The sequence below is a fragment of the Crotalus tigris genome, unplaced genomic scaffold (assembly GCF_016545835.1).
Source record: "Crotalus tigris isolate CLP2741 ecotype Arizona unplaced genomic scaffold, ASM1654583v1 scf7180000017545.3456711, whole genome shotgun sequence".
In the NCBI taxonomy this organism is placed as follows: Eukaryota; Metazoa; Chordata; class Lepidosauria; order Squamata; family Viperidae; genus Crotalus; species Crotalus tigris.
Window position 1 is genome coordinate 2,682,511 of NW_024096464.1, and position 26,354 is coordinate 2,708,864.

The window sequence follows — 26,354 nt, forward strand, 5'->3', positions numbered from 1 at the left end:
CGGATCTTAAATCCACTGTGTACATTGGAAAATGCCTTAGAAGAAATTAGTATCTGTTTAACACATGTACTAATTCAGCATTAAAATATACATTGCAGCCATTTTCCACTGGAATATTTGCCAATGATGAAAGCAAAATAGAAATAGTTACATTATAGAAACCACACATATATCAAGAGCTAACTTATGGGACTTACAAAAAGGCCAGACAGTACCACACTACAAAAGACACTAGTACAAAGAGATGCAACTGAAAAACTTAAAAGAAAAGATGTTATACATATTTAAGAGTTTTAAGAAGCAGAATGCAAGTATGTTCAACTTTATCTCATTATTACAAATGAAACATGGTAAAAGTAAATATTATACTAGATAACAAATACAAAGCATCATATACTTGGGTACCAATATGCCTTTAGATACCTCAAATAGGCATTTGTCAGATTAGCTATCCTGCCTGCCTGATTTTATTTATTTATTTATTTATTGGCATTAGGTTGTAATTAGCTGGCAGGCTGTAATATTGTTCTGATTTACCATAATCACAGGAATTCTTAGAAATTAATACAACTGATAGCTTTAACTCATTTTTCATTTGGAAGTGTGCTCACTAGATCAGAAAATAAATGGTAACCTGAAAAAGCAGGGATTATATTCTTTGGTAGCCGTGAAAAACTTCACCAGTTTGTCTTTTGACAAATGGGTATTTGTAGTAAGGCCTGCCAAGACATCCATTTTGTGAAAGCATCAATACCATATTCTCAACATTCCAATGTGTCCAACCAACCTCAACAATTCTGTACAGTTGTATTTGTTCAACCTGTCTCAGTTCATTAGTAACTGTATTTACTATTTGCTAATTGTACTCAGAATAGCATTAGCATAAAATGATCTCAAAATGTAAAACACCCAAAATATAGATGACCTGCAAGAAGTTGAAATTTCTTATAAGCCAATGTAGACTATGTAGAGAACAACCACACTAATAGGCAGTGCTACATCTAAGTATTCCAGTTACTTACCAATGCTTCCCTTCTCCTGATCTTCTCTTTCAGTAAACATAGGTTGGTTTGGTAAGCTATTTCTAGAGCGAGTGACTGATTCTAGTTGTGAAGCCCTTCCCAACAGAGATAGCTCATCAAGCACCTCTCCCTCTTTGGCCTCTAAGTCAGATTTAGAAGTTGTTAATTGTTTTATTGTATCTGGCATCATTAGATTTGGATCATTCAAACAGGCTACTGCACCACTATCCAAGCTTAACACCCTGGTACGACTCTTGGCACTGTTTGTACTGTGAGTCTGTCGGGTTGAATGTTTTTTGACAATTGCATCAGTGCCCAAGTGAATTTTGTAAGAATTTTCCAAGTCTGTGCCTCTCTCTTTGGCAATATATTTTGTCTTTAGGGCATTAAATTTTCCCTCAGGAGACTGGCATGAATGAGAAGTTGTGCTGGAAGAGCTATCACTGCTGAACTGGTGGGCTGACTGCATGCTTGAAGTTCGGCTCAAATCACTTTGATCACTTGAGTCTTCATCATGGCAAAAACCTGTACTGTGGGGCTTGGTAGAAGATACCCCTCGGAAGGAAATATATTCTTTGTGTCGACTTGTGTCAAAACTACTAGCCCGTTTTTTCCCTGTCCTTCTCCTGCTGGATTTTTGAGCTGAAGCTGTCCGATGGATTAAGCTACATGATTTAGGTCGCACATCCCCCCCTTTCTGCTTTTCTACCATTTCCTTAAAAGTTCTTGAGTCAACCATGGAAGATTTCTCTTTATGTTCATCTCTTTTCACAGTAGGGTTTCGGGGAGACTGTTCTGTTTGTGTTGTTAGTTCGTTAGCATGAGGATTCTTATTTGCTTCTTCTGAAGCAGAGGTACTAAGGGCCCTCAGATTGTGCATCTCCTCTGATGCATTCAGGCATTCTTCTACTTGAATGCAACTGCTGGTGTTAGTTTCAGCTATAGTTCTTTCCGTACTCATCCTTTTGTTAGGAGCAATATGACAGTCATCAGAATCAACGGCGTAGTTTTTTTTCTTGCTGCTTTTTTTCTCCTCTCTAGGTGACACTTCATGCTCTGACAACATGCTTTCTATATGAGTAGAACTTGTCTGCTCACTTTTATAGCTGCTGATGGTACTGATGGTGTCACGATCAGTTCCACTACAATAACTCTCTGTTGAGCCACTACTTCTTGTACTCAGGCTTCTCAGGCTATCCGCACTTTTATCTGCTTGTAAAGATTTACTCTTGCCGCTTTTGACTAGCAGTTGTGGACTGCTACATTTTAGAATATCATCTAGTTGAAATACACCAGAAATACATGAGTTCTCAGCTAATGATTCTTTGGATCCTGTTCGAGGCTTGCAAGCTTCTAGTTCACTGACAGTATCCAGCCCCCGCCTTTGCTGATACAGAGGAAAGTCATTTAGTGATACATCTGGAAATGCAACTGCTGAACTGGAAGTCCTTGGCACACCTCGTGGTCTATGATCTTTCCTATAGGAGTTTGAATGCAAAGAGACAAGAGAAGCCATTTCAGTGTCACATGCATTAGACACAGAAGGATCTAAATGCTGATTAGGAAGGCACACTTTATCAGTGCTGTCTCTTGATAGCTCCTGTGCAGTTGACAATGAGGGCTGAATGGACACAAAGGACTCAACGGAGATCAGATGAAAAGTCTTCCGATCAGCTGCCAAATCTATTTTTTTTAAAAAATGAAACAAAATTAATAAGTATGCAGGCAAATGCTTATAGTAGTTTCCTTCAAATGAATGTATTTCAACAGGATATAAACAGAATAGTATATTCACATATTACACTAAGAAGCTGTGATAAAATATCTTTTATTCTAGGTTTCTTTTTCAGCTAACGTGTACATACAGAATCTGCTCTAACAAATATGACTAAAATCCACAGTTCTTATCACTTTCTTAATTGTTCACCATTCAGCAAATCTATGCATCAGAATATCACAGTCTACCAAAACCCTAAACAATGATAACCAAAACAACTATTATATGGAATTAGTGCAAGGACCAAAAAGAGATAGAATAAGCATTTTACAATGTACAGGTAGTTCTCACTTTACAACCATTAATTCAGTGACCATTCTAAGTAACAGTGGCTGAATGGACTTATGACCAGTCTCAAAGTTATAGCTGTTGTAACATCCCTGCGGTCACATGATCAAATTTTGGATGCTTGGGGGCCCACCTGCAATAACCACAAAGACATTGCAAGTCCACACACCCCCAAATCACCTATTTCCCACCCATCTATGCCTTTCCTGCAGCCACAGAGCAGTGGTGAACCAAGATGCTCTGAGTTGCAGTGCCCAGCTTGGTGGGCATCAGTCAAAAGGGCAGAGATGGGGACATAGGCGGATGGGGGAAACTGAAGAGGCAGTCCCTTACTTATCAAGAGCAGGAGATGGGAAAGTAACAGGAGCTTACCCTGTCACACAACGCTTGGGTCTCGAACCTGGACTGTCAGCTTTCCAGCTGACAAGTTCAGCATATTTGACCATCGAGCCATCGTGCCCCCATAGTTAAATAATAAAATAATATGAACAAAAAAAATCTTGTAAGAAATCAGTCTTGATAATTACAATGAGCTAATTTCTTGATGAAGTCCAGATAACAAAAACGAGTCATTAATATTGCATGAATGTTATGCTAAGTGCATTAACTCACTTGACTGCAGATCTGGAAGCATACAACATATACCATATGGATATGTGTGAAAATCACTTCATCGTTCATTATAGAGAAGTCTGTTTAATTCTCTTTGCAAGCTACTTTCATTAAGATTCATATCACTAGCATATGAATCCACAAGGAAAAACACTTATGACACATCTAACACCCTCTGAGGTTTGCTAGGGGAAAAAAAAAGATTTTAGAATAGCAAAAGACTTCAGATGTAATCACCGTAATTTTAGATTTGATTATATAACAGATAAAATGATCAGTTAATACTGCAAGCTGCAGTTAAATGACTATTATTTTGCAAATAAAGAATTAAGACTGTTATTATTTGTTTTACTAAAAAAGTATTCATGGATATAACCAGTGCTTTTTTTGTAAAAAAAAAAAAAAAAAGGTGCCAGAACTCACACATGTCATACAAACCGCCTTGCCTACCCTACAAGGTTCCATCCAAAAAAGGTGTCAGAACTCCGTTCTGGGCGTTCTATGACAAAAAAAGCCCTGGATATAACACACAGCAGGTTGCACAGGACATGCATACCTTGCTCTTCGTTCCCTTCTTTACAAAGACTAGAACTTTGTCCCAGACTCAGACTGATATCATCAGAGGTCTTTGCAGTGTCTGTATCACCTAAGTAATAGAAATAACGTGTTAGTTCAGAAAGCATCATCCTGTACTCCTAAAAGAAAATAGAATTTAAGAAGTGTTTTTAATTCTCTACCTATAGTTATAATGATCTGAATTGTACACTCTAATCTGTTAGTGCATCACATCAGCAGGGACACTGTTGCATATTCCTGTTGTATTGATGTAAGACTATATTGTGACAGCACAACTAAGAAAACCAAATGATAATAGGGCATCTCCACCATGTTAAGTTACATTACGTTTCTGGCTAATATGCCTGTGCAACAACAAAACTGATGAGAGAAAAGACAACATCGTGAAAGACTAAGAGAGAGTTTTCTGGTGTTATATTCGCTATTCAAGAAGCTGCAAAATTTACAACAGGGAGGCCAGTTGCGTTCTGTGAGACCTCATCATATACAGAGCTTACCTTACTATTTCCAGTGAACAGTCCCAGATAATCCCTACAAGAGGATCGCATGAAAACTACTCTCATATACGATATGGTGAAGATATACATTGCAAATGAAATCCCAAATGGTCAGTACATCTTAAAACCAAAATAAGTTTCAGCCTTCGTATATGGATGAAAGAACACTGAATAACACTTGTAAATGCACTGTCTGCAATTATACTAATGACTTGTAATTTTTGAATCCCTTCTTCCATACAAAATCCCACACACTGAGGACACAGAGCAATCAGCAGGGATTAAGGACATGTTTTAATGAAATTCCTTATAGCAAGAAAACAAGCTCATTCAACATTATATCCCCAAGAAGATTTGGTTCACCTTATGCATTATTTAAAGCAAACTAAACTGAAGGTCCTGACCCTATGCGAAGTGATGAAGATAGAAAATCACCAAATGTCTTCTTGGGGGCTCCAAGCCCTGAAATCCTCTATATTTTCTCCTAAGTTGGGAAATGTTCCTAACTAATTGTTAAGACTATTATTTTCCAGAGCAATTAAATGCTGATGATGGATGTGGTATTAACTATGTTTTATTTATATATTACTGTAAACCTCCTCAGGCTCAACTAAGTGAAATATAAAATTTATAATATCTTTGCATAAACAAACAAACAAACAAACAAACAGTTATATTTTCAAATGAAACATCAAAGTAACTTTTAACCAAAAACTGGAACAGATTTAGTGCATCAAATAATACTGCAAGGAGGGGAAACCTGTATGGCCTGACCTGACTTATTCCAACTTTATGAACATGGAAGTTGTGATCTGAAGAAGCGCTATAGAGATTGGGTTGGTAGTTCATTTAAATATATTAGGAAACAAGAATTATTACAGAGCTTAAGATGAAATGATATCATCTTTAATTACTGGATATATTGCCAAAGGCATGAATATGGTCTATAAATATCATTACATGTAAGATAACTAGAGCTGTGAAATTTCAAACCAGTTTCTACTTGGAAATACTTTGGAAGACAATCTAGAATACTGTAATAGGTTTCAAATCTGGAAAAAGCTTGCTATTGCAACAGGAAAACAAAGGGAAAGAATTCCTGACATATCAATTTTATGGTTAAAAAATAAATAAAATTTAAATTAAAGATATTCTGTTTTTTTTGTCAGGATTCAGGGATCAATAAGAATTTTTCCGTTTCTTATATTGTGCTTTATTTTTCACCTATCAACAATGTAATGGAAAAGCCTTTTAATACTAATACTTCTACTGAGGTTATTCAAAGATGAAAATTAGAATGTTACCTTTAATGGTAGCTGCAGTTCCATGACGAGATAAACCTGATCCAATCTAAAATGAAAGAAATAACCTAATGAGTTGCATCAGTAATTTACCTTAGGCAAAATTGGGATAACTGGAGTAAATACCTGAAATCTCCTTTATTAATAGAACAGGAATGGTACTTTTAAGCTTTTTTAAAAAAATATTTTGTGAACAACAATTAATCATATAATTGCTTTTTTCTCCTAAATCATGATGCTATTTATGCTCCTCTCATAAAATGTATTTTGCAATTTCAAATAATGTGAATTAATAGCACTCATAACAATAATGCATAAATAATTGCAATTAGAAATACCTACAAACATCCAAATACGTGAATATAAAATGATTCAAAGAATCCAATCAGTCCAGTGTTAAACAACTACAAAGAATAGCAACAACAATAACTATTTCATTATCAGAATAACTTCAACAAATTATGTAAATAAAAAAAAAAACATTTTGGAAGAATTTAACCAACATATGATCTTGCAGTAGACAATAGTTTTAAAATCCTGGAAGTTGACAAAAAGCAAACAAAGCAACAGATTCTCAATAAACTAAAACAAATGAGGATAAAATAAAAATAACCATGAACTTTAAAGGGTACTATTATTTGGCTCATATTTCGGCTGAACTTAACTAAAAAAATGTGTCCCCAAACAGTTCTTACCTGGTTATTTAGATCTAGGCCAGCAAAAGAATTTCGAGAACTGCATCCTACTGGAGGTGTGGCTTCTCGAATAAACTCTGACATCTCAATCCCTCCCCCTGGATCACTAAAAGATAAAGAATTTTTAATGTTTAAAGTATTGTTTTAGTTATCTATGTCAAATTACACCAAAGGATACATTTGAAGCTTCTACAATTGCCAGTATTATTAATACTCAGTTCATATACTGAAAATGCACAAAATGCAATGTTGCAATCCAAAATCTTCAATTAGCAAAATATCAAAAGAGTTGTTCAACCTCCTCTATGGCCAAATAAGAATAAACTTTTTTATACTGTTATACTATTTTGTACCCAAGCTTTTCATAAAAATGCCCACAAGATGACAGAGTCTAAAAAGAGTGCAAAGGATCTGTGAATTTATAAGATTCTAAATAGATATGCTAAAGAAAAGGTGTACACTAAAACACTGTATAGTAGAGATATAAACATCCAAGATACCTTAGAAGATATTCCCTACATACAAGAACCTCTAGTTTTAGAAGATGAAGTAAGATCAGCACTTCAGTCATTACCAAGTTGGAAGGCTACAGGAACTGGTGAAATAAGCCACAGCAATATGGATAGCGACAGTAAAAGAAGAATCAGTAAAGGTTCTAACCAGACTGGAGAATGATACAGTGGCCAATAGACAGGAGAAGAGCCTTTTCTGCTGTGGCTCCCTCATTCTGGAACATTGTGCTGTTTAAGATCCACCATTATACTCTTGGCTTTCTGAAAAGGCCTGGAAATCTGTCTCTGCCTATTGGCTTGGGGCTCCAATAGGAGGGTCCTACTCTGGAGATGGTTAATAGACTAAGAAGAAGATCCCAGCTCCACCCTATTTGGTTCCCATCTTCTGTTGTTGTTGTTGTTGTTGTTAACTTTTAGTGTTTGGTGTTTTAATTTTGTATTTATGATGTTGTAAGCCACACAAAGTTGCTCATCAATGAAATGGGCAGCATATAAATTTAATAAATTAAAAATTAAAAATACCAAAGTAGAGTGTTAACAGAGTATGTAAACTATCATACTATATCCTTAATTGCTAGCAAAATAATGCTTAGGAGCATCCAATGCAGAGCCCTACCTGGAAAAAGAGATGCCAGATGTTCAAACTGGCTTTAGAAAAGGTCAAGAAACCTGAGATATTATTTGCTAATGCAGACTGGATAACTGAGAAAGCCAAAGAACACTAAAAAGAAGATACTTGCTTCATTGATTATATAAAAAAGCCTCTGATTGTGTTGATCATGCTTAAAAAAATGGGACTCCCAGAACATCTAATTGTCCTCGTCAAAACCGTATATACAAGTCAAGAAGCCATAGTACAACCTATATGGTGAATCTTCACAAAAGATGGATTGGAAGATGAGGATAGGCACTTCTGGGGAAGAAATGGCAAACTGAAGATGTCTGTGCTAAAAACAGAGCAAACAAATGTGGCAGAATGAAGACCGAGGAAACAGACAGGCTCTTCCTAATTCCTCTTGGGACAAGGAGAGGACTTGAGATCACTCACAATATTCCAGGCAGTTGCTCCAGAAGAGGAGACCACAAGTTAACAATCTTCTGGACTCACATCTCCTGCTCAAAGAGCAGATGACAGGCATGACTAGGACATCTTTTGCACAACTCCAATTTATCCACCAGCTGCAACTTTTCCTAAATCATGACTCCCTGCACTTGGTTATTCAAGCTCTGGTCATCTCTTGTCTGGACAACTGCGATGCACTCTACATGGGGCTTACCCTTGAAATCCATTTGGGAGCTTCAGCTGATGCAAAGTGTGGCAGTGAGAGTAGTCTTTGGGGCCCCCAGAATGGCCCATATTACACTTTTTCCCACAAACTTCACTGGCGACTAGTCTGCTGAGCGCAATTTTGTTTGTTTGTTTGTTTATGGCAGGGATCTTCAAACTTGGCCCTTTTATGACATGTGGACTTCAACTTCCAGAATTCCTCAGCCAGCGTGCCTGGCTGAGGAATTCTGGGAGTTGAAGTCCACAAGTCATAAAGGGGCCATGTTTGAAGACCCCTGGTTTATGGCCACCTACTCATTCATAGTGACTCTGGGTGGCTTACAAGCAGTAAGAACACAGTATAGAAAATAAAAAACAAAAAATAATAACCCTCCCACCCTATCCCTGGGGACAACACACAGTTGATTGAGCCATTTGATGGGCTCTATCCCACTCTGGGTTCCCCAGATCTTCAGGGCCTTAAGAAAGAATGTCAGAGTGGGGGCAAGTTTAATTTCTGTAGGCCTCCTTATTCCAAAGAGAGGAAGCCATCACAGAGAAGGCACTTCTTCTGGGTCCCGCCAGATGTATCTCCTTAGAGGAGGGGACCCGCAACATTCCTTGCCTCCCCACTCTACTAGATGTAACAGGCAAGAGATGGTCCTTCAGATAACCCGGTCCCAAGCCATGAAGGGCTTTAAAGGTGACAAACAGCACCCTAAATTGTAGCCGGAAGCAAATTGGCAACCAATGAAGCTCCTGCAGGAGAGGTAACACATGTGCACACATGCAAAAACCATGCAGGTTGCTGCATATTCAACCAACTGCAGCTTCCAGATGCTTTTCAAGAGCAGCCCTACAATCCATATAGAGTGCATTGCAATAGTCAAGATGGGAGGTAACTAGGGCATAAGTGACTGTGGGTAGGGATTGTTGGTCCAAGAAAGGTGCACAACTTGCAGGTGGACGAAGGCTCTCCTGGCCATAACTGCCATATCCTCCTCGAGCAGGACTGTGAATCCAGGAGAATCCCTAGATTACACATTGGGACAGTGCCATCCCATCCAAGACCAAAGGTAGCAATTTTCTATGGACCAAAGAACCCCAAACCCAGAGCCACTCAATCTTGCCAGGGTTCAGTTTCAGCCCACTGCTTCTCATCCAGCCCCTAAGAGCCTCTAAGCACAGCGAGTATCATCAGCATATTGATGATATCTCACTCCACGGTGACGGATGATCTCACCCAGCGGCTTTAAGATATTGGTTATGACCTTTAAAGCCCTTAAAATTTTGCCTTTATTTTTGCAATCGCATCATCCTGCTGACTCATTATCAGTAGCATTCAACTACTACTCCAAAGTCTTTTTCTCAAGTACTGTACTGCACTATTGCCACGCCAAACAACCTCAGTGCTATATTGCTGCATTTGATTTTTGCTTTTCAGATGTATAACTTTGCTGTTTTCTATATTCAATTTCCTTCCATTACTTTCAGTTCGTTTCTCTAACTTATCAAGATTGTTGTTGGTTATTAGCTATCCCACACATTTGTTATAATCTGCACTAATGAATATATAAGAACAGAGGACTGAACCATATGGCTCTCTGTTTGATATTCTTCTCCTGTTGATGATGAATCCTTCATATGATCTTTTTGAGCCAGCTATGTACCCACTTAACTGTCATGCTTTAGAATCCACCAATCAAAATCTCATGTGTACTTTTAAGCAGCCGCTGAGTAGGCATTAATGTTCCTTGGGCTACTAACATCCTCTGTATCCTCAGCAAGAAATCAGTTGCTCGGACTGAGAGGAATAAAAAAGTAAAAAGTTTCCCACACACTCACTACAGGCACTTTTTGTGGCAAAAGTCATTCATGCTGAAAAATGAAGGGACCTGTTTGAAAATCTTGGGTTTTCAAGTGTTACTCTTTAAACTCTGTATATAATAGATCCAGGGTGAATATATCCTTATGAAGACCGCAAATGTAAGCATAATGCAACCCACAATAACACATAATGATTTTAGCTCAATAAGCAAGGACAATTCTGCGTATCATTTTCTACTACTTTCAACAGTTGGAATAGGACATTTATAATTGAATAGATACTGAACAAGAACTTTGAAGAACACAAGCCAGAATAATAAGTGTAAAGGCTAATCCAATCTTCTATAACTCAGTAGTTTATAAGATGCACAATAAAAACACAAACTTCATTAAAGGTCCAGGAAAAATCAGTGATTATTGGGGGGGGGGAACCCACACAGGACCTATCACCAACTTTAAACCAGGACCTGAGGACAGAGACACTTTTTAAGAGCTTATTGAAATGCAAGGAGAGCAAGAATTATTTTATAATTCTTTTGTTCTGTTCTATTTTCAGCTTGTACAAATTGGAATTCATTTATTCATTTTAATTTATAACCACACTGTTGCCAAAGTAATTCTAGGTAGCAAACAAAATATAAAATTCATCAATATAAATAACCAACTAAACACATAAATAAGAAACAGCAGCCAAGAATAAAACACTGAAATAAAAATAATGAACCAAGTCTCACTAACTACCAATCCTCACACATAAACCAACAAATCTTAAATGCTTTCTAGAATGCCAGCAGGATAAGGGATCATGCTAATTTCAGGTGGTAAGGTGTTCCAAAGGCACTACAACTGTAAACTTATACCCCTGCTCCTCCCCTCCCCAATGACATTTTTAAATTGACTGGACCCAAAGCATTTCCCTGCAAGCAGATTAATAGAGCAGGTAGAAACAATCACTGAGAAGTGGTCCTTCAAATAGCTTGGTCTCATGCCATAAAGAGTTTTTAGATAACAACCAGCATTTTTTTTTAACCAAAAGCTAATACAGGCTATAGAACAAAGATGTAACATGTGCAAAATGAGGAATGCTCATATTTGCCTGTGTCACCACATTCTTCAACAATTGGAGTTTATTGATGCTGTTCAGGTGCAGCCCTATATAGAATATATTGCATAAGTCCTTATGTGAGCTGACCAAGCACAAGTGATCATGCTGTTTGTTCTGGAGGCTTACTAAAAGCAAGGAACAACTGCTATGAGCACTGAATAATGAAAAGAGAAATAAAGATGTCAGTTTCTCCCTTTCCCAAATTGAATCATGGAAATAAGAAAAGTTATTATGGGGGCCACAATGTCCTACAGCAGGAAATTAAAATGAGGATGAAACTTTTAATACAAATTTGTTCCAAGGGAAAGTCTGAATCTCTGTTTAGGCTGAACCTGGATCAATCTGCTTATCTTTTGTACAGAATGACTTCGAAATAAAGACAGCAGATAGATAATCTGCAGCTATGAGTACACAATGGCAGGTAGGTCATAACATGACAAAACAAGTCTTGTTGCCTACAAGAAGGAATGAATCATTAATTAGCTCCAATAGTTAAGGCATCAACTAGAAACCAGGAGATTGTGAATTCTAGTCCCACTTTAGGCATGAAAGCCAGCTAGGTAACTTTGGGCCACTCACTCTTTCTTAACCCAACTCCCTCACTGGACTGTTGTGAGGAAAACAGGAGGAGGAAGGAACATTAGTTATGTTATCCGTCTTGAGTTATTTATAAAAATAATAAAGGCAGGATAAAAAAATAAAAACTTTTAAAAAGTCATCTCAGAATATAAATAGTTACCAGAATATAAATAGTGACCAAAACCGGTCACACTGAAGATATCTTACCTGGGTCCGTTACTGTCCCTTCTCTTGGTAGAAGAGTTATTCTGCTCTGCTTTTGCACTCCTGTCCATATGCTCACTGGCATTTCTCTCCACAATCTCACCTTCATCAAGTGCTCTGTGAAGACGGTAGTTTATCATCTTCAGAACAATGAAGAGAGCTGCTATCACTGGGCAGTAAATTGCTACTATCAACATGGAAGAAGGAAGAGCCTTTTGAAAAAGAAAAAAGAATTGGCTACAAGGAGGAAACTAGGGAAATTATTTTCAAACATTTAGTTACATACACTTTGAATCTGGTTAAGAGTACTCACAACTTGTCAAGTACAATATATTCAGGCAGTAATTAAAATATAGTTAATAATATAAATATACATTATACATGAAAAGAAGCATAAGTTACATCTAGACCACAGGTCGGCAACCTGCGGCTCCGGAGCCGCATGTGGCTCTTTGAGCTTTCCCCGGTGGCTCCCAGCCTCCTCTGCCTTTGCAGAGAGAGACAGAGAGAGGCAATTGCGCTTCCCTGCTTCCTTCTCTCTCTCTCTCTCTCTCTCTCTCTCTCTCTCTCTCTCTCTCTCTCTCTCTCTCTCTCTGTGTGTGTGTGTGTGTAAAAGATTGCACTCACAGTGTTCTCCGAGGAGCTGAAAAGCTTTCTGGACGGAGCTCCTCCCTTTGCTGCGTCTCTGCAGGAAGCAGGAAGGGCAGGAGAGAGCTAGCTAGCCCAGCTAGGCTGACTCAGGAATTCTGGGAGTTGAAGTCCATGAGTCATAAAAGAGACCAGGTTGCTTACCCCTGAGCTTGTTGGACAACAGCTTGAAGCTTGCCAGGTGAGCAGCAGATAGGAGAGGGGGGGAAGAAAGAGAGAGAGAGAGAAAGAGAGAGAGAGAGAGAGGAAAGAGAGAGAGAGAAAGAAAGAGAGCGGGGGAAGAGGAGTGGCAGGCAGACCAAGGGCAGATAGAGAGGGAGGGAGGGAGAGAGACAGAGAGAGAGAGAGAGAGAGAGACCCTTTTGACATCTAAAATGAAGATAACACTGCATATATCCTTTTTTTACCTGTATGTGTATGTGTATGTATATGTATATATATGTGTGTGTGTGTGTATACATAAATATATACACACACAAACACACACACACAAACACACACACACCTATAATAAAGGTAAAAAAGGATATATGCAGTGTTATCTTCATTTTAGATATCAAAAGGATTTTGCGGCTCCCGGTGTTTTGTTTTTGGTGGGAAACGGGTCCAAGTGGCTCTTTGAGTGTTTTGGGTTGCCTACCCCTGGTCTAGACCTATGTCTAAATTTTGAGTTTATGTTTTCTCTGGAAAAAAGCATTAATTGTTAAGGACTCTTTTTAAAAATGATACCGAAATGGAAAATGAAAGGAAAAAGGATTATACTAATATTCAGTTACTCTTATGCAGGCTGGACAAATGCAGCCATCCAATCATCCAAAAATGTAATGATAACCAAACAGATGAAATGTAATGATCATCTAAGAGTCTGTACCATGCTGGTTATGGAACGGATCATAAATGAGGTGACCCTATGTCCTAATCCTAAGTCAACATATTTGTTATTACTGAATAAAAACAGAGCACAATGCCATCAAATTTTATTTACGGTAAATAGAGAACTATTAAGAAAGGCCAACATATTCATGACTAACCTCAAACAGGACATTCTCAAAAGCGGAAGACTGATTTAATGTAATTGAAAGAGAAATTTGAGAAAGTAAAAGCTTTTCAATATGCTTTAAGATGCTGAAAACCACAATTCAGCTACAGCATATGCAGCAAGGAAGTAGAAGGAGCGTAAAGTCCAAATCACCAGTTAGCTATTAAGAAATAACAAAGCCATTTTTATGGTAGATATCTCCCAAACTAATGTTCAACACACCTGCAGGGCATAACATCCACCATACTCATATACATGCTTCTATCCAGTCTGCACCAATTTTGGCTGGCGGGATCCAGGAGAAGAGCCTTTTCTTGCACAGCCCCCACCTTTTTAAAGGAGGTAAGATCTGTCCCCTCTCTTTTAGTCTCAAACTAGGAAAAGCCTCAAAACGTGGCTATGCCAGTTGGCTTGGAGTCCTGAAGTAGAAGCTGCTGGCTGGAGGTGGTTGGTACAATAATAGAGAAGGCATCACCACCTCTCCACTCCAAACTCAGGTGTTTTTTTTTTTTACTTTATATTATATTACATTTATATTAATCTGTTTTTATAGTTATAAAATAAGAGTCGCCTGAAACTATGAGATGGGCGGCAAATAAATTTAATAAAATAACAATTGCTACAGCTGAGTATGTGCCAACTGTCCTGCCCAAAAGACGGTATCTTTACTCTCTGGACTCTCACCCATTCCTGAGTGAAAACAGGACGTTTTACCTTCAATTATTAGCACGTGAATGAATATGTTATATATGTGAATAATCAAATGTCATGCATGAGTTTACTACCTGAGAGACAGGTTCATGTGGTCAATCAGAATAATCTACCTGACTTAAAGGCAAATAGAGGGTAGAGAGCTTTATGTACAAATAAAAGCACAGGTTATGAAATTCTAATGAACTCTCCAGCTGGAAAAATCTTGAGCACAATTTTGGCCTTCTACATTACTTTGACCAACAGAATGGTACAGTATTTAATTTTTGTCTTATCAGCCAATTACAGGATCCAGACAAGCTTGTTTTAATAATGGCTGTTAAGAGCCCTGACTGGTTCCAATGTGTATTAGCTTTGAAGAGTAGAAATTGTGGTAAATTAAATCACTGAGTACTTTAAGCTCTAACTTAAAAATAGTACCTATTTGGCAAAGAAGTTAGATTAGATATGGGCATTGGGTATTAGATATTAGTGAAATGCTGAATTATCTATATTTGCACTCTTCATCTAGTATCAATTAAATATGAAAAGGTTATTTAAAAGTATTTTGAAAAATGATTCTATTTTATAGGTATATGTTTTATATTATATATCATCTCCATCACTATTCTACTCAAACATCAATTACTGTTCTGAATTTGTTAGCCTTTTCCTCACCATTCTTGACCTCTAATATATAAATCGATGGGTTTTTTATTTTTTACATGTCAGAATTATATATCAATTTAGATAAAATGTCTTCTGTTGCAAACTTAATTATCTGCATGGGTAAGTAAATGGGCAAGTAAAAAAAAGGAATATCACTATCTTTGCTTTAAAAATTAGTAAAAACCCCTTATTGATGCTTCTATTTATATTTCTTCTGCATGTTGTGGGAATCAGAACTCTGAAAAAACAAGCGTAATTCTGACAATTCTATTAAGTACTTCTTATTGTTTGAGTTGTTTCTAGAATTTAAGAAAGCACACTTTTTATTAAGATTTACAATGAGGGCCATCTTTTTATTTCACAAAGGATAGTTTGGAGTAAAAATTAGTATTTTAATATTTGCAATTAATCATGTAACCCATTTGTCACATTATTAATTCAATGTATTCTAGAATTCATGGTATCATAACACTTTTTTGGGAAAAGTGACACCTTATAATTTCTTTTTGAAGAAATTGTGCCTTGTCAAACTGGCTCAAGCTTACTTGCTCAACATGAAGCACCATGGTAATGAAAAAACACTACAGTACCCAATTGCCTCAATTCCACAGAGGTCTACTTACTTAATGCTGCAACTCCTTCAGTTATATTAATGAACACATCTTAGAATGCTCATAAACGTAACTGATGGTGCAGAAACAATAATGAATATTCTTTCAGTAGAATTTTTTTTTAAATAATAGCAGCAATAATACAAGTACGATACCCTAAAATCAGAAAAAATTATTTAAGCCACTTCAGATGACAAGTCCTTAAAGAATGCTTCTGGACTATGCACAGGAGTAGAAGAGCCATTAACTTGAAAAAGGAAAGGTAAATCTTTATGTATCCTCTAGTGAGAAATTGTTATGAATTATTAGCAAGCAGTGATTAAGAATACTATGAAATTCAATATATATATATATACAAGAAAAAATTGATAGAGAGAGGTTAAAGAGAGAGATTTTTGACAAACTTTACAATAGGAAAGAGAGGCAACAAAATATTCAAACGAAGTAATGGAGGCCAACTGTTGATATTTTTGGATGGAATGGTCTTTGGAAAAATGAAGCCCATTTACAATAAATACCCCTTCTTGATAAACATCAAGAAGTCTTTAAGTAGAAGCCACTCTAAAATAAGGAAAAACACAGAAGAACAAGTGTAAAAGACTGATAAGGCAGAAGAAAAAAATTGAGGGGCAAATAATATGAAATTGTCCAAGCACGTAATCAGGGCTTGAGTAAGATTATTATTAGATTTATTGAATTCTTACACAAAGAAAACTTAAGACTGCAGTTTCAAAATGACAGGAAGAGAAAATTAGATAAAAATACAGACCATAACCCAATATTTGTGAATGAGGCACAGTTCCATCTATATCAAACAGTAATGCCAAAAGAAAATTGTGTGATGTAGTTGACTAATTACAAGTTCATTAATCAATAGTCAGATGGTATATTCCATATCAAAAGTAACACTGAGCTTATATTTTGACAAGAATAACTTAAAATATCCTATCTTCAATAATACTAAAAGCCTTTTTAAAGTAGTACTCCAAGAAACTAATAGGAACGTGTACACTTTGAGAATAATTCTGTTCCAAGAAACCAGGTGCAATGTCATCACAGTTTGAATTATTAACACATGTAAAATAATTTTATGGAGAATGAACCAGCATTAACTCTAAAGAGGGATGTTTTGCCTCATCCAACTAAGAATATAAAATATTAGGAAGATAAGGCTAATCCAAAATCATCACAATTTGGTTTAGAAATAAATATATTTTATCTCAGTGGAATTTCTGGACAATGCAGGAAGCCACCAAAATTCAAAATTTAACCCAATTAAGCTACCCAAAATCAAAATATAAAACTACATCAACCAGATTTAATTTTAAATCTCTAAAATCCTTTTTTAATGCTCATGCAATAAGTACTTTAACTAGTTATTGAAAAGAAGCCAAAGTTTGTACTAATGCTGTAGGTGTACAGCAAAACAAGCTTAAGACACTGGCATTGACTAGCTGTTTCCACATGTTAAATTATTTTTTTTCCACATAATGAACAGAGACTTTTTCCATTCTCAAGTTATGGACAAATGAATTTAGAAGGATAGAGTCCTTCAGATATTTACACTGCAAATCAGTTAAGTTTTAAATGAAAGGACTAAAAATGTGAAGTGCAATAATTTCAAAGCAAGTTCCTTCAAAACTGAAACAAGTACGGTAATCACAACACTTGCAGCCACAGAATTTGCAGCTTCAGAACTATTTTCACAGGCATATCCAAGCCAAACAGAACATGGAGGACTAATCAGACTACCTCTAGCCAGGAAAATAGCTGATGAATTATATGAAAACAGCAGATGATATTCTAATTTACTAATGTCAATTAATCCTCAAGAGAATACCTCAACTTAAATGTCTAAATTGTCAAAACTTTCCTAAATTTAAGTAGACCAGTTCCTTCATCAAGAAAAAAAATGTTACAGATTGCTAAGTAGAAAAAAATGTATAATTCCTGAAAGAGAGAAATGATATACAATATTCTGTGAATGAATGAGGTTTGAAATTGTAATTGAGAAACAAGAATATATTAATTAGGAGAATAAAATCCAAAGTAGCCAATCGAAACCAACATTTAAAAAGTTCAATGAGTACAGGAAAAACATTTAATAGTAATAAAGTAATACTGTGCAAAACATTCTGGCCTGGACCATTCCAAGTGTCCACAGATCTGATAGCTTAATATAGAGAAAAAAGTTGATTTATGGGCTTATGTGCTCTATAAAGTTTTAAAGGTCAAGATCAGCACTTTAAATTACACTCCAAAATAAATGGCCATTTTAAGATCCGTAAAAAGAAATTAGTTCCTGTTATTAATCTAAATGTCTTATTGCGTAAAGAGGTTTTCAAGGAGCCTTCAAATATAGTCTCACATTTAATAATGTGCTGCACCAATCTGCAGCAAGATTATCTCTAGCTAGAAAGAAGATGCAGATGCTGTAACAGCCAGAGTTGGTGAAAAAGCAATTCATGCCAAACAAGCCACTTGGACTTTAAGGTGAGGACTGCCCATCACAGCAATTCCAAAATGTACAACCTAAAATGACCCTAGTTTTATCCAAGCGCAATTGTTCCAAAAAAAGTCAAGAGAAAATTCACTAGGTAATTGGCGATCATTTTCAATAATCATAACAGAATTTCAGTCAGCCACTGACAGTTGCATTTACCATTCTTTATCAACAGAAGCTCTTTGCTCCTGAGCAAAATTTCCCTAAATACTACACATCTGAATATTTATTTTCTACATCCGCCTATCTTGACTGGATGACTCATACATTAGTTATACCATTACTATTGTGTTATGCCTACAGGTACCCAGAAGCAGCTGACAAGGCACTTGTTGCAAACAAAATATTTAGACTGACCCTCCACCTAACCTAGCAATGTTTATTTTTTCATTGCATGTCAACCTACATTATATGTCAAGCTACAAAACAAGCTACATTGATAAATATTTCTCTTTGTTAAACTTCTTAGCATTTTATATTTTCCAAGATTTAGACTATGATTTCCTCTTATTTTTTGCCAACTCGCTTCCTGTCTGCATCAGAATGTAAAGCATATTCAATTTTCCCTATGCATATGTTATGTGGTGCAGTTATATCAAGTTAAGAACTTACATGAAACTGACAAGATTTTAATCTTAATTGCACAATAAGGGCTACCATTTCTGAATAAAATTTATGTTCCACCCAAAAGGCAATTGAAGATAGTATTAACATATTGACTAAAAAGGCAAGATCTAAGCTGCCATTTTATGCATAGAATTCACAGCAAAGCTTCCATCATTATAACAGGAGTATCTGAAAAATTTAGCCAGACCCAAACACAATTCTAATGGGGCAATCCATTTTCTTCTTTATTGTGAGTTTATAATATATCTTCACATATATGTGCAAAATTGTTCCTTTTCAAGGCTAAAAAGGTTTTCAATGAACTATATTTGGAAGTGCAGACAAGCAAAACTGTTGATGCAGTAGTGAAAGAAAATCACATCCAAAAAGCCTAAATATATTTGTTTAGATATTTCTGTTGTAAATATTCCAGGTTGCTAATGTGATTAACTCCTTTGATGCTCACTTATTTTGTGCTACATGAACAGCCAAAAATAGCAAAATGGGAGGAATGAGCACAGAATGTCTGAGCCTACACCTGGCATCTATCTAAGACAGCCAAATCAGAAATTAATTTAACATTTTTGTTACTATACATCTTTATATAGGACCTTTTGATTCGGAACAAACATTTGTTGTATATAACACAACAGTTGGCAGTGCTAATATCATTTCAGAGATTTCCAACATAGAAACTATTTTGACACAGAAAAGATCAAGTCATACATGATCATCATTTAAAAGGACTTTGTTTCTCTAATTTAATCTCCTGCTTAATTCAAAATCTATAATGCTAGATGTGAGTATATAAGCAATGGTGAAACAATTCCTAGAATACATATTAGATTCCTCTCAAAAGGGGAAAGAACTGTATCAGACAAAATAAATAAACTATATGTTCAATAAGTAGCCTTATCTATTTTGTAATTTAATTAGAAAATTATAAGGTTTCTTTACAAAAGCAAAGAAAATTTGCACTATTTCAGTGGTTCTCAACCTTTTTAATGCCGTGACCCCCCAAACCGGTCGTAAGTCGAGGACTACTCAACCGGTCGTAAGTCCAGGACTACTCAACTGGTGCAGCACCGTTTGCAGAATGGGACTTTTGGCGGGCTCAGCAGGGCAGAGACAGCCTGGACAATTCCTATTGGCTTTGGAAAGCCAATAGAATTAGACTCTATTCAAGAGAGTCTATTCTATTGGCTTTCAAAAGCCAATAGAATAAAAGGGAGTAGCACAGCTAAGGAAAAGGGGGAAAAAATGGCGGACTGCGTTGTTTGGTGACCCCCGTGAAATGGTCGTTCGACCCCAAATGGGGTCTCAACCCACAGGTTGAGAACCACTGCACTATTTGATAGAGTGAAAAAGTTTTATAACCAAGCTTTGGCCCCAGGTTATAGGTAACTACATTCATCAATACATTCATCAATCAAAATGTATGCCATAATAGATGGCTAATATTTGAACAAAGTACAGCGGTATTTTGGTACTCAATTGCTTTGAACCTCATTGAATTTGGTACTCAACACATGGAAAATTTTGTTCCTATACTCATCATTGTTTTGTTACAATGTTGGTTTTCTTGTAACCATTACATTATTTCTTATGGGAAAAAGTTTTTGGTACTCATCATTTTTGGTACTCAGCACACCTCATGGAACCAGTTAATGATGAGTACCAAGGTATCACTGCATTAAATTTAATTCATAATTTTGAAGTTAATTACTCCTGTGCATAGTTAAAAGCCACATCCTAAAATAGTCTCTTTCCCCAAACTCTAAATAAATATTGTTATTATGTGTAATTGTTCTACTGGTCCAAAGTCAGAAAGCTTGGAATAAATAGTACTTTGAAACCAAAGAATGGGATAACCACAATACTATTTAGTATATAAACCTTTTACCCATGGCAAAATGTGCAATTCATAAAGAGTCAATTGTGATTTGAGGTGTGACTATCCAACCTATGTTCACTACAGGATTAAGATTGTTGGCCTTTCCAGTTAATTCAAGCCTATCCAAGAATTATTTCCTTCCCTGAAGATCTATTTATCATCTTTTTGCTTTTGTATTAAGAAGCAGATATTACAAAGAATTATATGTATGACTACCTTAAGACAAAAGTCATAGTTCTGAAAAGTTATTCAATTTTATTGTCCTTTATGCTTTTCACCTGACAGAACAGAGCTCATAATTCCATATCCTTCCTGTAAGCCTCAGTGGTAAAATAATTCTTTGACTTGTGTCTTAAGTACAAGTTTGATAAGCAAAGATAATGTAATTCCCTACAAGTTTGATACTGATATTTCTGTACACATGTACAGCTCTGAGCTTTATACAAAGTTAAAAAAATATATGAAAAACAACAAAATCACAACAAGCATAATGGTAGCCGAAACTTAGCATAATGAAAGCTCAAATACATCTCAGAATGGGGTTTCATATTCCTACAAAAATTCATCAGGCAAGCTGTCCCATGGGAGGGAAGTCAACACTGGGAAGACTTAAGTATGGTGTACTACAAACAGGACTCCCTTGAGGAGAGGACCTTACCAGAATTTCCTTCCCTAATTTTATGGCTAAATTCAGTATGAAGCAGATGATCTTGAAGATAACCACGTTCTGAGCCATATAAAGCTTTAAAGTTCATAACTAGCAACTTGAATTTCACCTAAAACTGAGTAGCAACCAATGCAGGTAATCCTCAATTTACAACGGTTTGTTTAGTGATCATTCAAAATTACAACGGCCCTGAAAAAAGTGAGTTATGATCATTTTCACATGACCATTGCAGCACCTCATGTCTCAGGATCAACATTCAGACACCTGGCAACTGACTCATATTTGTGATTGCTGCAGTGTCCTGCGGTCATATAATCACCTTTTGTGATCTTCTGACAAGCAAAGTTAATGGTGAACCCAGATTCATGTAACAACTGTGTTACAAACAACTGCAGTAATTCACTTAACAGCTATGACAAGAAAGGTCATAAAATGAGGCAAAACTCCCTTAACAGATGTCTCACTGAGCAACATAAACTTTAGGCTCAATTGGGGATGTAAGTCAAGGACTACCTGTACAGTTCCTAGAATAGAGATGTTATGTGGGCAACTGTAGGTGCATCCATTGCTATTCATATTAGTGCATATCGAACCAGTTGGGGGCACTGGTGCTTATGTATAAAGCCTTCTAATCCAGGGAAAACCACAACAGACACACAAAATATATATGTACAAAGGTTTCCTAGCCATGGTTGCTGTTCAAGCTGAACCCAACATCCAAGAAAACCATCAGATTACAAAGCTGCTAAGTATGGGGAGTCATGACCCCATCCTATACATAAACCATCTCTGGATTCTGAAGGTCTTCATACCCTCAGCCACTCATTCCTAGATTCTGTGTACCTCTCTATCCAGATGCCAATCACCTTCAGGTACTGAGTCAAAAAGTTCATGCCTCATTTATCCTGGCTGATAGAAGGAACAGTTTGCCTAAATTAAAAAAATAGCAAGTTTGTAAGAAAAGATGCATTTTCCTTTATTTATTCAATTTATACGGCTGCCCATCTCAAACAACTGATTCTGCACAGCAAACACTCATAAAATCAATTAAAACCAAATTATAAATACAATACATACAGCAGCCATGAAAATTATAAACTGAAAATGATAATTTAACCAGGAAATGGGAACCTTAAGAAACTCAGGACCCTAGCCCAGCCACATAACTAGATCTTCAAGCACTTATGAAAAATCAACAAGATCATCCAAATATCTTAAGTGACAATATTCCAGAGCATAGGCACTACAGGAAAAAAGAGCATTCTCCTAGTCCCTGCCAGCAGATATTCCTTGGGTAATAGACTCAAAGCATGCCCATTCTGCTGGACAAGATTGGACAGGTAAAAACAACTGGGAGAAGATGGTCCCTTGTATAGCCTGGTCTCAAGCCATGAAGGACTTTAAAGGTGACAACCAACATCTTAAATTGCACCTAGAAACACAATGGCAACCAATGCAGCTCAAGAAGTAGGGGTGTTACATATGCCAAGTATCCGACGCCATTTTTACCCATGCAACTGCATTCTGTACCAGTTGAAGCTTCTTACTGCTCTTCAAAGGCGGCCCAATGTACAGCACATTGCAAAAATTATGACTGGAAGTCACAAAGGAACGAGCAATAGTGACCAGAGCTTCCTGGTCCAGGAATGGTGCAAAAGCCCTCTTAACCACAGGTCTAAGAGGACCCCCAGACTGTGTACCTGGTCTGTGAGGAGCATTGCAACCTCATCCACTGGAAGGCCCAAGCAGACAAAGCCACCCTCCTCCCATCGCAGAGTGGAGACTGGAGTGAGATTTTAAGAGAACAAGTGCAGAAGTGCTTTTTTACATACTGAAAGCAATGTGCAGGAAAAAAAATCAGCAAATGAGATTGTCTATAGAAATTACTTGCTTCCTCCCTCTCCCCACAGACTGGAGAGGAAGAAATTTCAAGAAAGTACTGTAAGATGTTTGTGTAGTGTGCCCTCCTCATTTTATTCTTCTAGTTGCAACCTCATGCACAATTCTCTCTAGTGTCTTATTTGATGAACAACATAAATATTTCACAAGTCAGCTTTTCCCTGATATTTAATGTTTACTAGAATTTCCAAGGAATAAAGTGCAATGTCTGGTTGTCATGGCAACACCATACTCACAAAAAAAGTTTCCCCTACATTAGACAGAACTGAATTTGGTAAGGGGAATGAGACAGGAATAGTATTTATAGTATTCATTTCCCAATTCTGTTCTATTAATTCTTCAGCTCATTATTCATTTCTGAAATCAAATTATCAAAAGTATTTGTATAATTGTTTATGCCATTAGCAGTTTATGGCTACCAACATCTAGATTTCAGCAGGCCAATATCAGTGATATTGCAATAAATGCATAGAAAAAATATTTAAAAAGTGATTCTAAGAAATATTTCGTAGCTTTCCCATAACATGACCTGGCTGGGCTTAAGTTACAGTGATTTTATTTGTTTACAGCAAGAGAAAGAATCTCATTATCTCTCTTCATCAGCTCATTTATTAATCCACGGAACACAAATGTAGCTTAAACCATACTGTAGTAGAAATATATGCTGTAGTCTATCGAAGTTGTGCAGTTTGTCATCCACGGTGTATGCTTTCTGAATCAGTACACACAAAGACTTCAAGTTTTTATGGAAATATATAATTCAAGCAAACCTCAAATACGTGGCCTTCTGTCATCCCTCCAATCAAGACAATATTAAATTAACATTATACATCAGCATCAATAAAAATAAAATAAGCACTGGGAAAGTGTCTGACGATCATTTAATTGCACCTCCAGCTATAGGATTTCTACTAAAAAAAAGAGAGAGCATTACTTATCTCACTACAGACAGGGATGCATGTCCAATTGGGAAACATTAGCACCAACACTTCCCTCCCTCCCCAGCTGTTGTTTCAGTACTTTGGGACCTACTCCCGCCTAAGCCTTAGTTATTTATCATTGGTCCTTCACAACTACACACTCAACAACTGTATATGTTGACAAGCTGCAGCCAATCCTGGATTTGGAGGACACGGACTCTCATCAAAACATCCCACGTGTAAGATTGCCCCCCATTCAGCTTTACATGAAAAAGGAACATTGGTTTCCACACAAAGCATTTCCTGTGTGTGTGGGGGGGGGGGGAATCCATAGCGTACGAGGAGGCCAAAAAAAGCCACGGATCCGCTTTAAACGACAGGAGAGAGGTCACACCACTAGAACCTTTTTGTATTTGTGTTTTTAAGTAGCCGAGGTCGGTTTTGGACTCCTTTTCTTCCCAAGTTTAATAGCTTAGCGTTTAACCTGAACAAGCAGGCAACGGCCCTTTATTCCGACGCCCTCCGCCTCCAAAATAGAGTAAAAAGCAGCAGCGGGAGAGCGGAGACGGTAGTCTCCAGGCGGCTCTCCAGCCCAACCTGACTGGGAACGCTCCGCGCGTGGCAAAGGCAGTAGCCCCCCCAACCTGAAGGCGAGGCTGAAGCCCGAAAAGCCCCCTTCCCCTCCTTCTCTCCCGGCTGGGGGGAATGTGTCAGGCCGGCTCCCTCACTCACCATGTATAACGTGAAAGGGAAGCCAAGCAGGAAGAGCCACAGGTAGAGGTGCAACGCGTTGACCCCGGCGCCCTGGTGCGGGTCTTGGTACCAGCCGCCGCTCAAAGCCGCCCACACGCCCTGGCGCAGGATCTGCAGCAACTGGGAGCCCATGGCGGCCTGGCCCCAGCCCGGGTCCTGCCAGCCCCGAGCCCTGTTCCCTCTACCCGTCCTGCGAGCTCGGGCACAACTGCCCGCCGTCTCCACAGCCCGAGCCTCGCGACAGCCACAAGAGCCACCCCCCCGTCCTCCGTCTTCCCCTCCTCCTCCTCCTCCACACCCCCGTCAACGCCGCCGCCATCTTACGTCCGGGCTCCGGACCGCCCGCCCGCAAGCCTATGGACCGGCAACCCTTGCGGCAGCCGACGCGACCTCAGCGCCCGGGCTGGTTTCTTCGCCCGTTGCGCGCAAGCGGAAGATACATCGGTGGCGGAGGTGGCGTTTTCGGGTCGGCCGCCTCATCGCTTCGCAAGCTCGCCCCCCCCCAAGTGAAGGCAAAGGGCGAGCGGGGAAATCAGAGCCGCAAGGGGAGAGGGGGCAGAATAAACGCTTATTCTCGACCCTTGGAGAATGAACCAGGGATGGAGAGTCTTGGAGCTGCCTTCCAGCCACACACGCTGTTCTTTTTGGTTTGGTCTTTTAGCCTGCGTTGATATCCCCACAATTGCGAGATACTTACTTATGTCGCTGGAGTGGCCCAGCCACCTGGCAAGCTAGGTTGCAGAGAATCGAGTCTTTGGCAAGGCTGTCGATTTACCAGGACAGCCTCTGTCTCCAACACTCCAGTTGCTTTGGATTGCATCGGCCGGCTTCTCTACCCAGGATCGTCAGCCGTTAGCATTGCTGGAAGTATGGGAATGGAGGCCAAGGCATTTAGGGGATTGCTAGAATGCGAAGGGATGTCGGAAACTGCGAAAAACCACTTTTTTTAGGAAAATGCTTGTGCGCAAGGCAATGTATAGCGTTGGTAGGCAGTTAGCAGCCCGCTGCGAATATGAAATTGGGCGATGTGGGTCACTGATTTAATCCCAGTACTGCGATACAATACTGTGCCAAACTCTCATTGGCTTTCGGAGAAGAGTAACCCGGCAAGGAGGAACTTTTAGTGAAAGCGCGAGTTTGATTGCATAGGATGGGACCGGGAGCTATTGAGAGCTTACTCCTCCTCGTCTCTT

The 26,354-nt window shown here is 38.0% G+C and overlaps 1 protein-coding gene across 3 annotated transcripts in view; it reads right to left on the reverse strand.

The window, feature by feature from the left end:
• The window catches only part of PCNX1 (pecanex 1), a 97,141-nt gene extending 71,692 nt beyond the window's left edge, over nt 1-25,449 (reverse strand). For 2 of the 3 annotated variants that reach the window (XR_005555605.1, XM_039334213.1), the window contains exons 1-6: nt 25,141-25,449; nt 12,266-12,474; nt 6,769-6,874; nt 6,077-6,122; nt 4,256-4,345; nt 1,023-2,705 (exon numbers count right to left, since the gene is read on the reverse strand). Coding sequence is in view for 2 of the 3 variants with exons in the window: in XM_039334213.1 (XP_039190147.1) it covers nt 1,023-2,705; nt 4,256-4,345; nt 6,077-6,122; nt 6,769-6,874; nt 12,266-12,474; nt 25,141-25,293 (2,287 nt within the window). In the remaining variant the exon portion in view is untranslated. The remainder of the gene's footprint in view (nt 1-1,022; nt 2,706-4,255; nt 4,346-6,076; nt 6,123-6,768; nt 6,875-12,265; nt 12,475-25,140) is intronic. The other variant, XM_039334222.1, reaches the window with a different exon arrangement.
• Nucleotides 25,450-26,354: the final 905 nt, after the last annotated feature.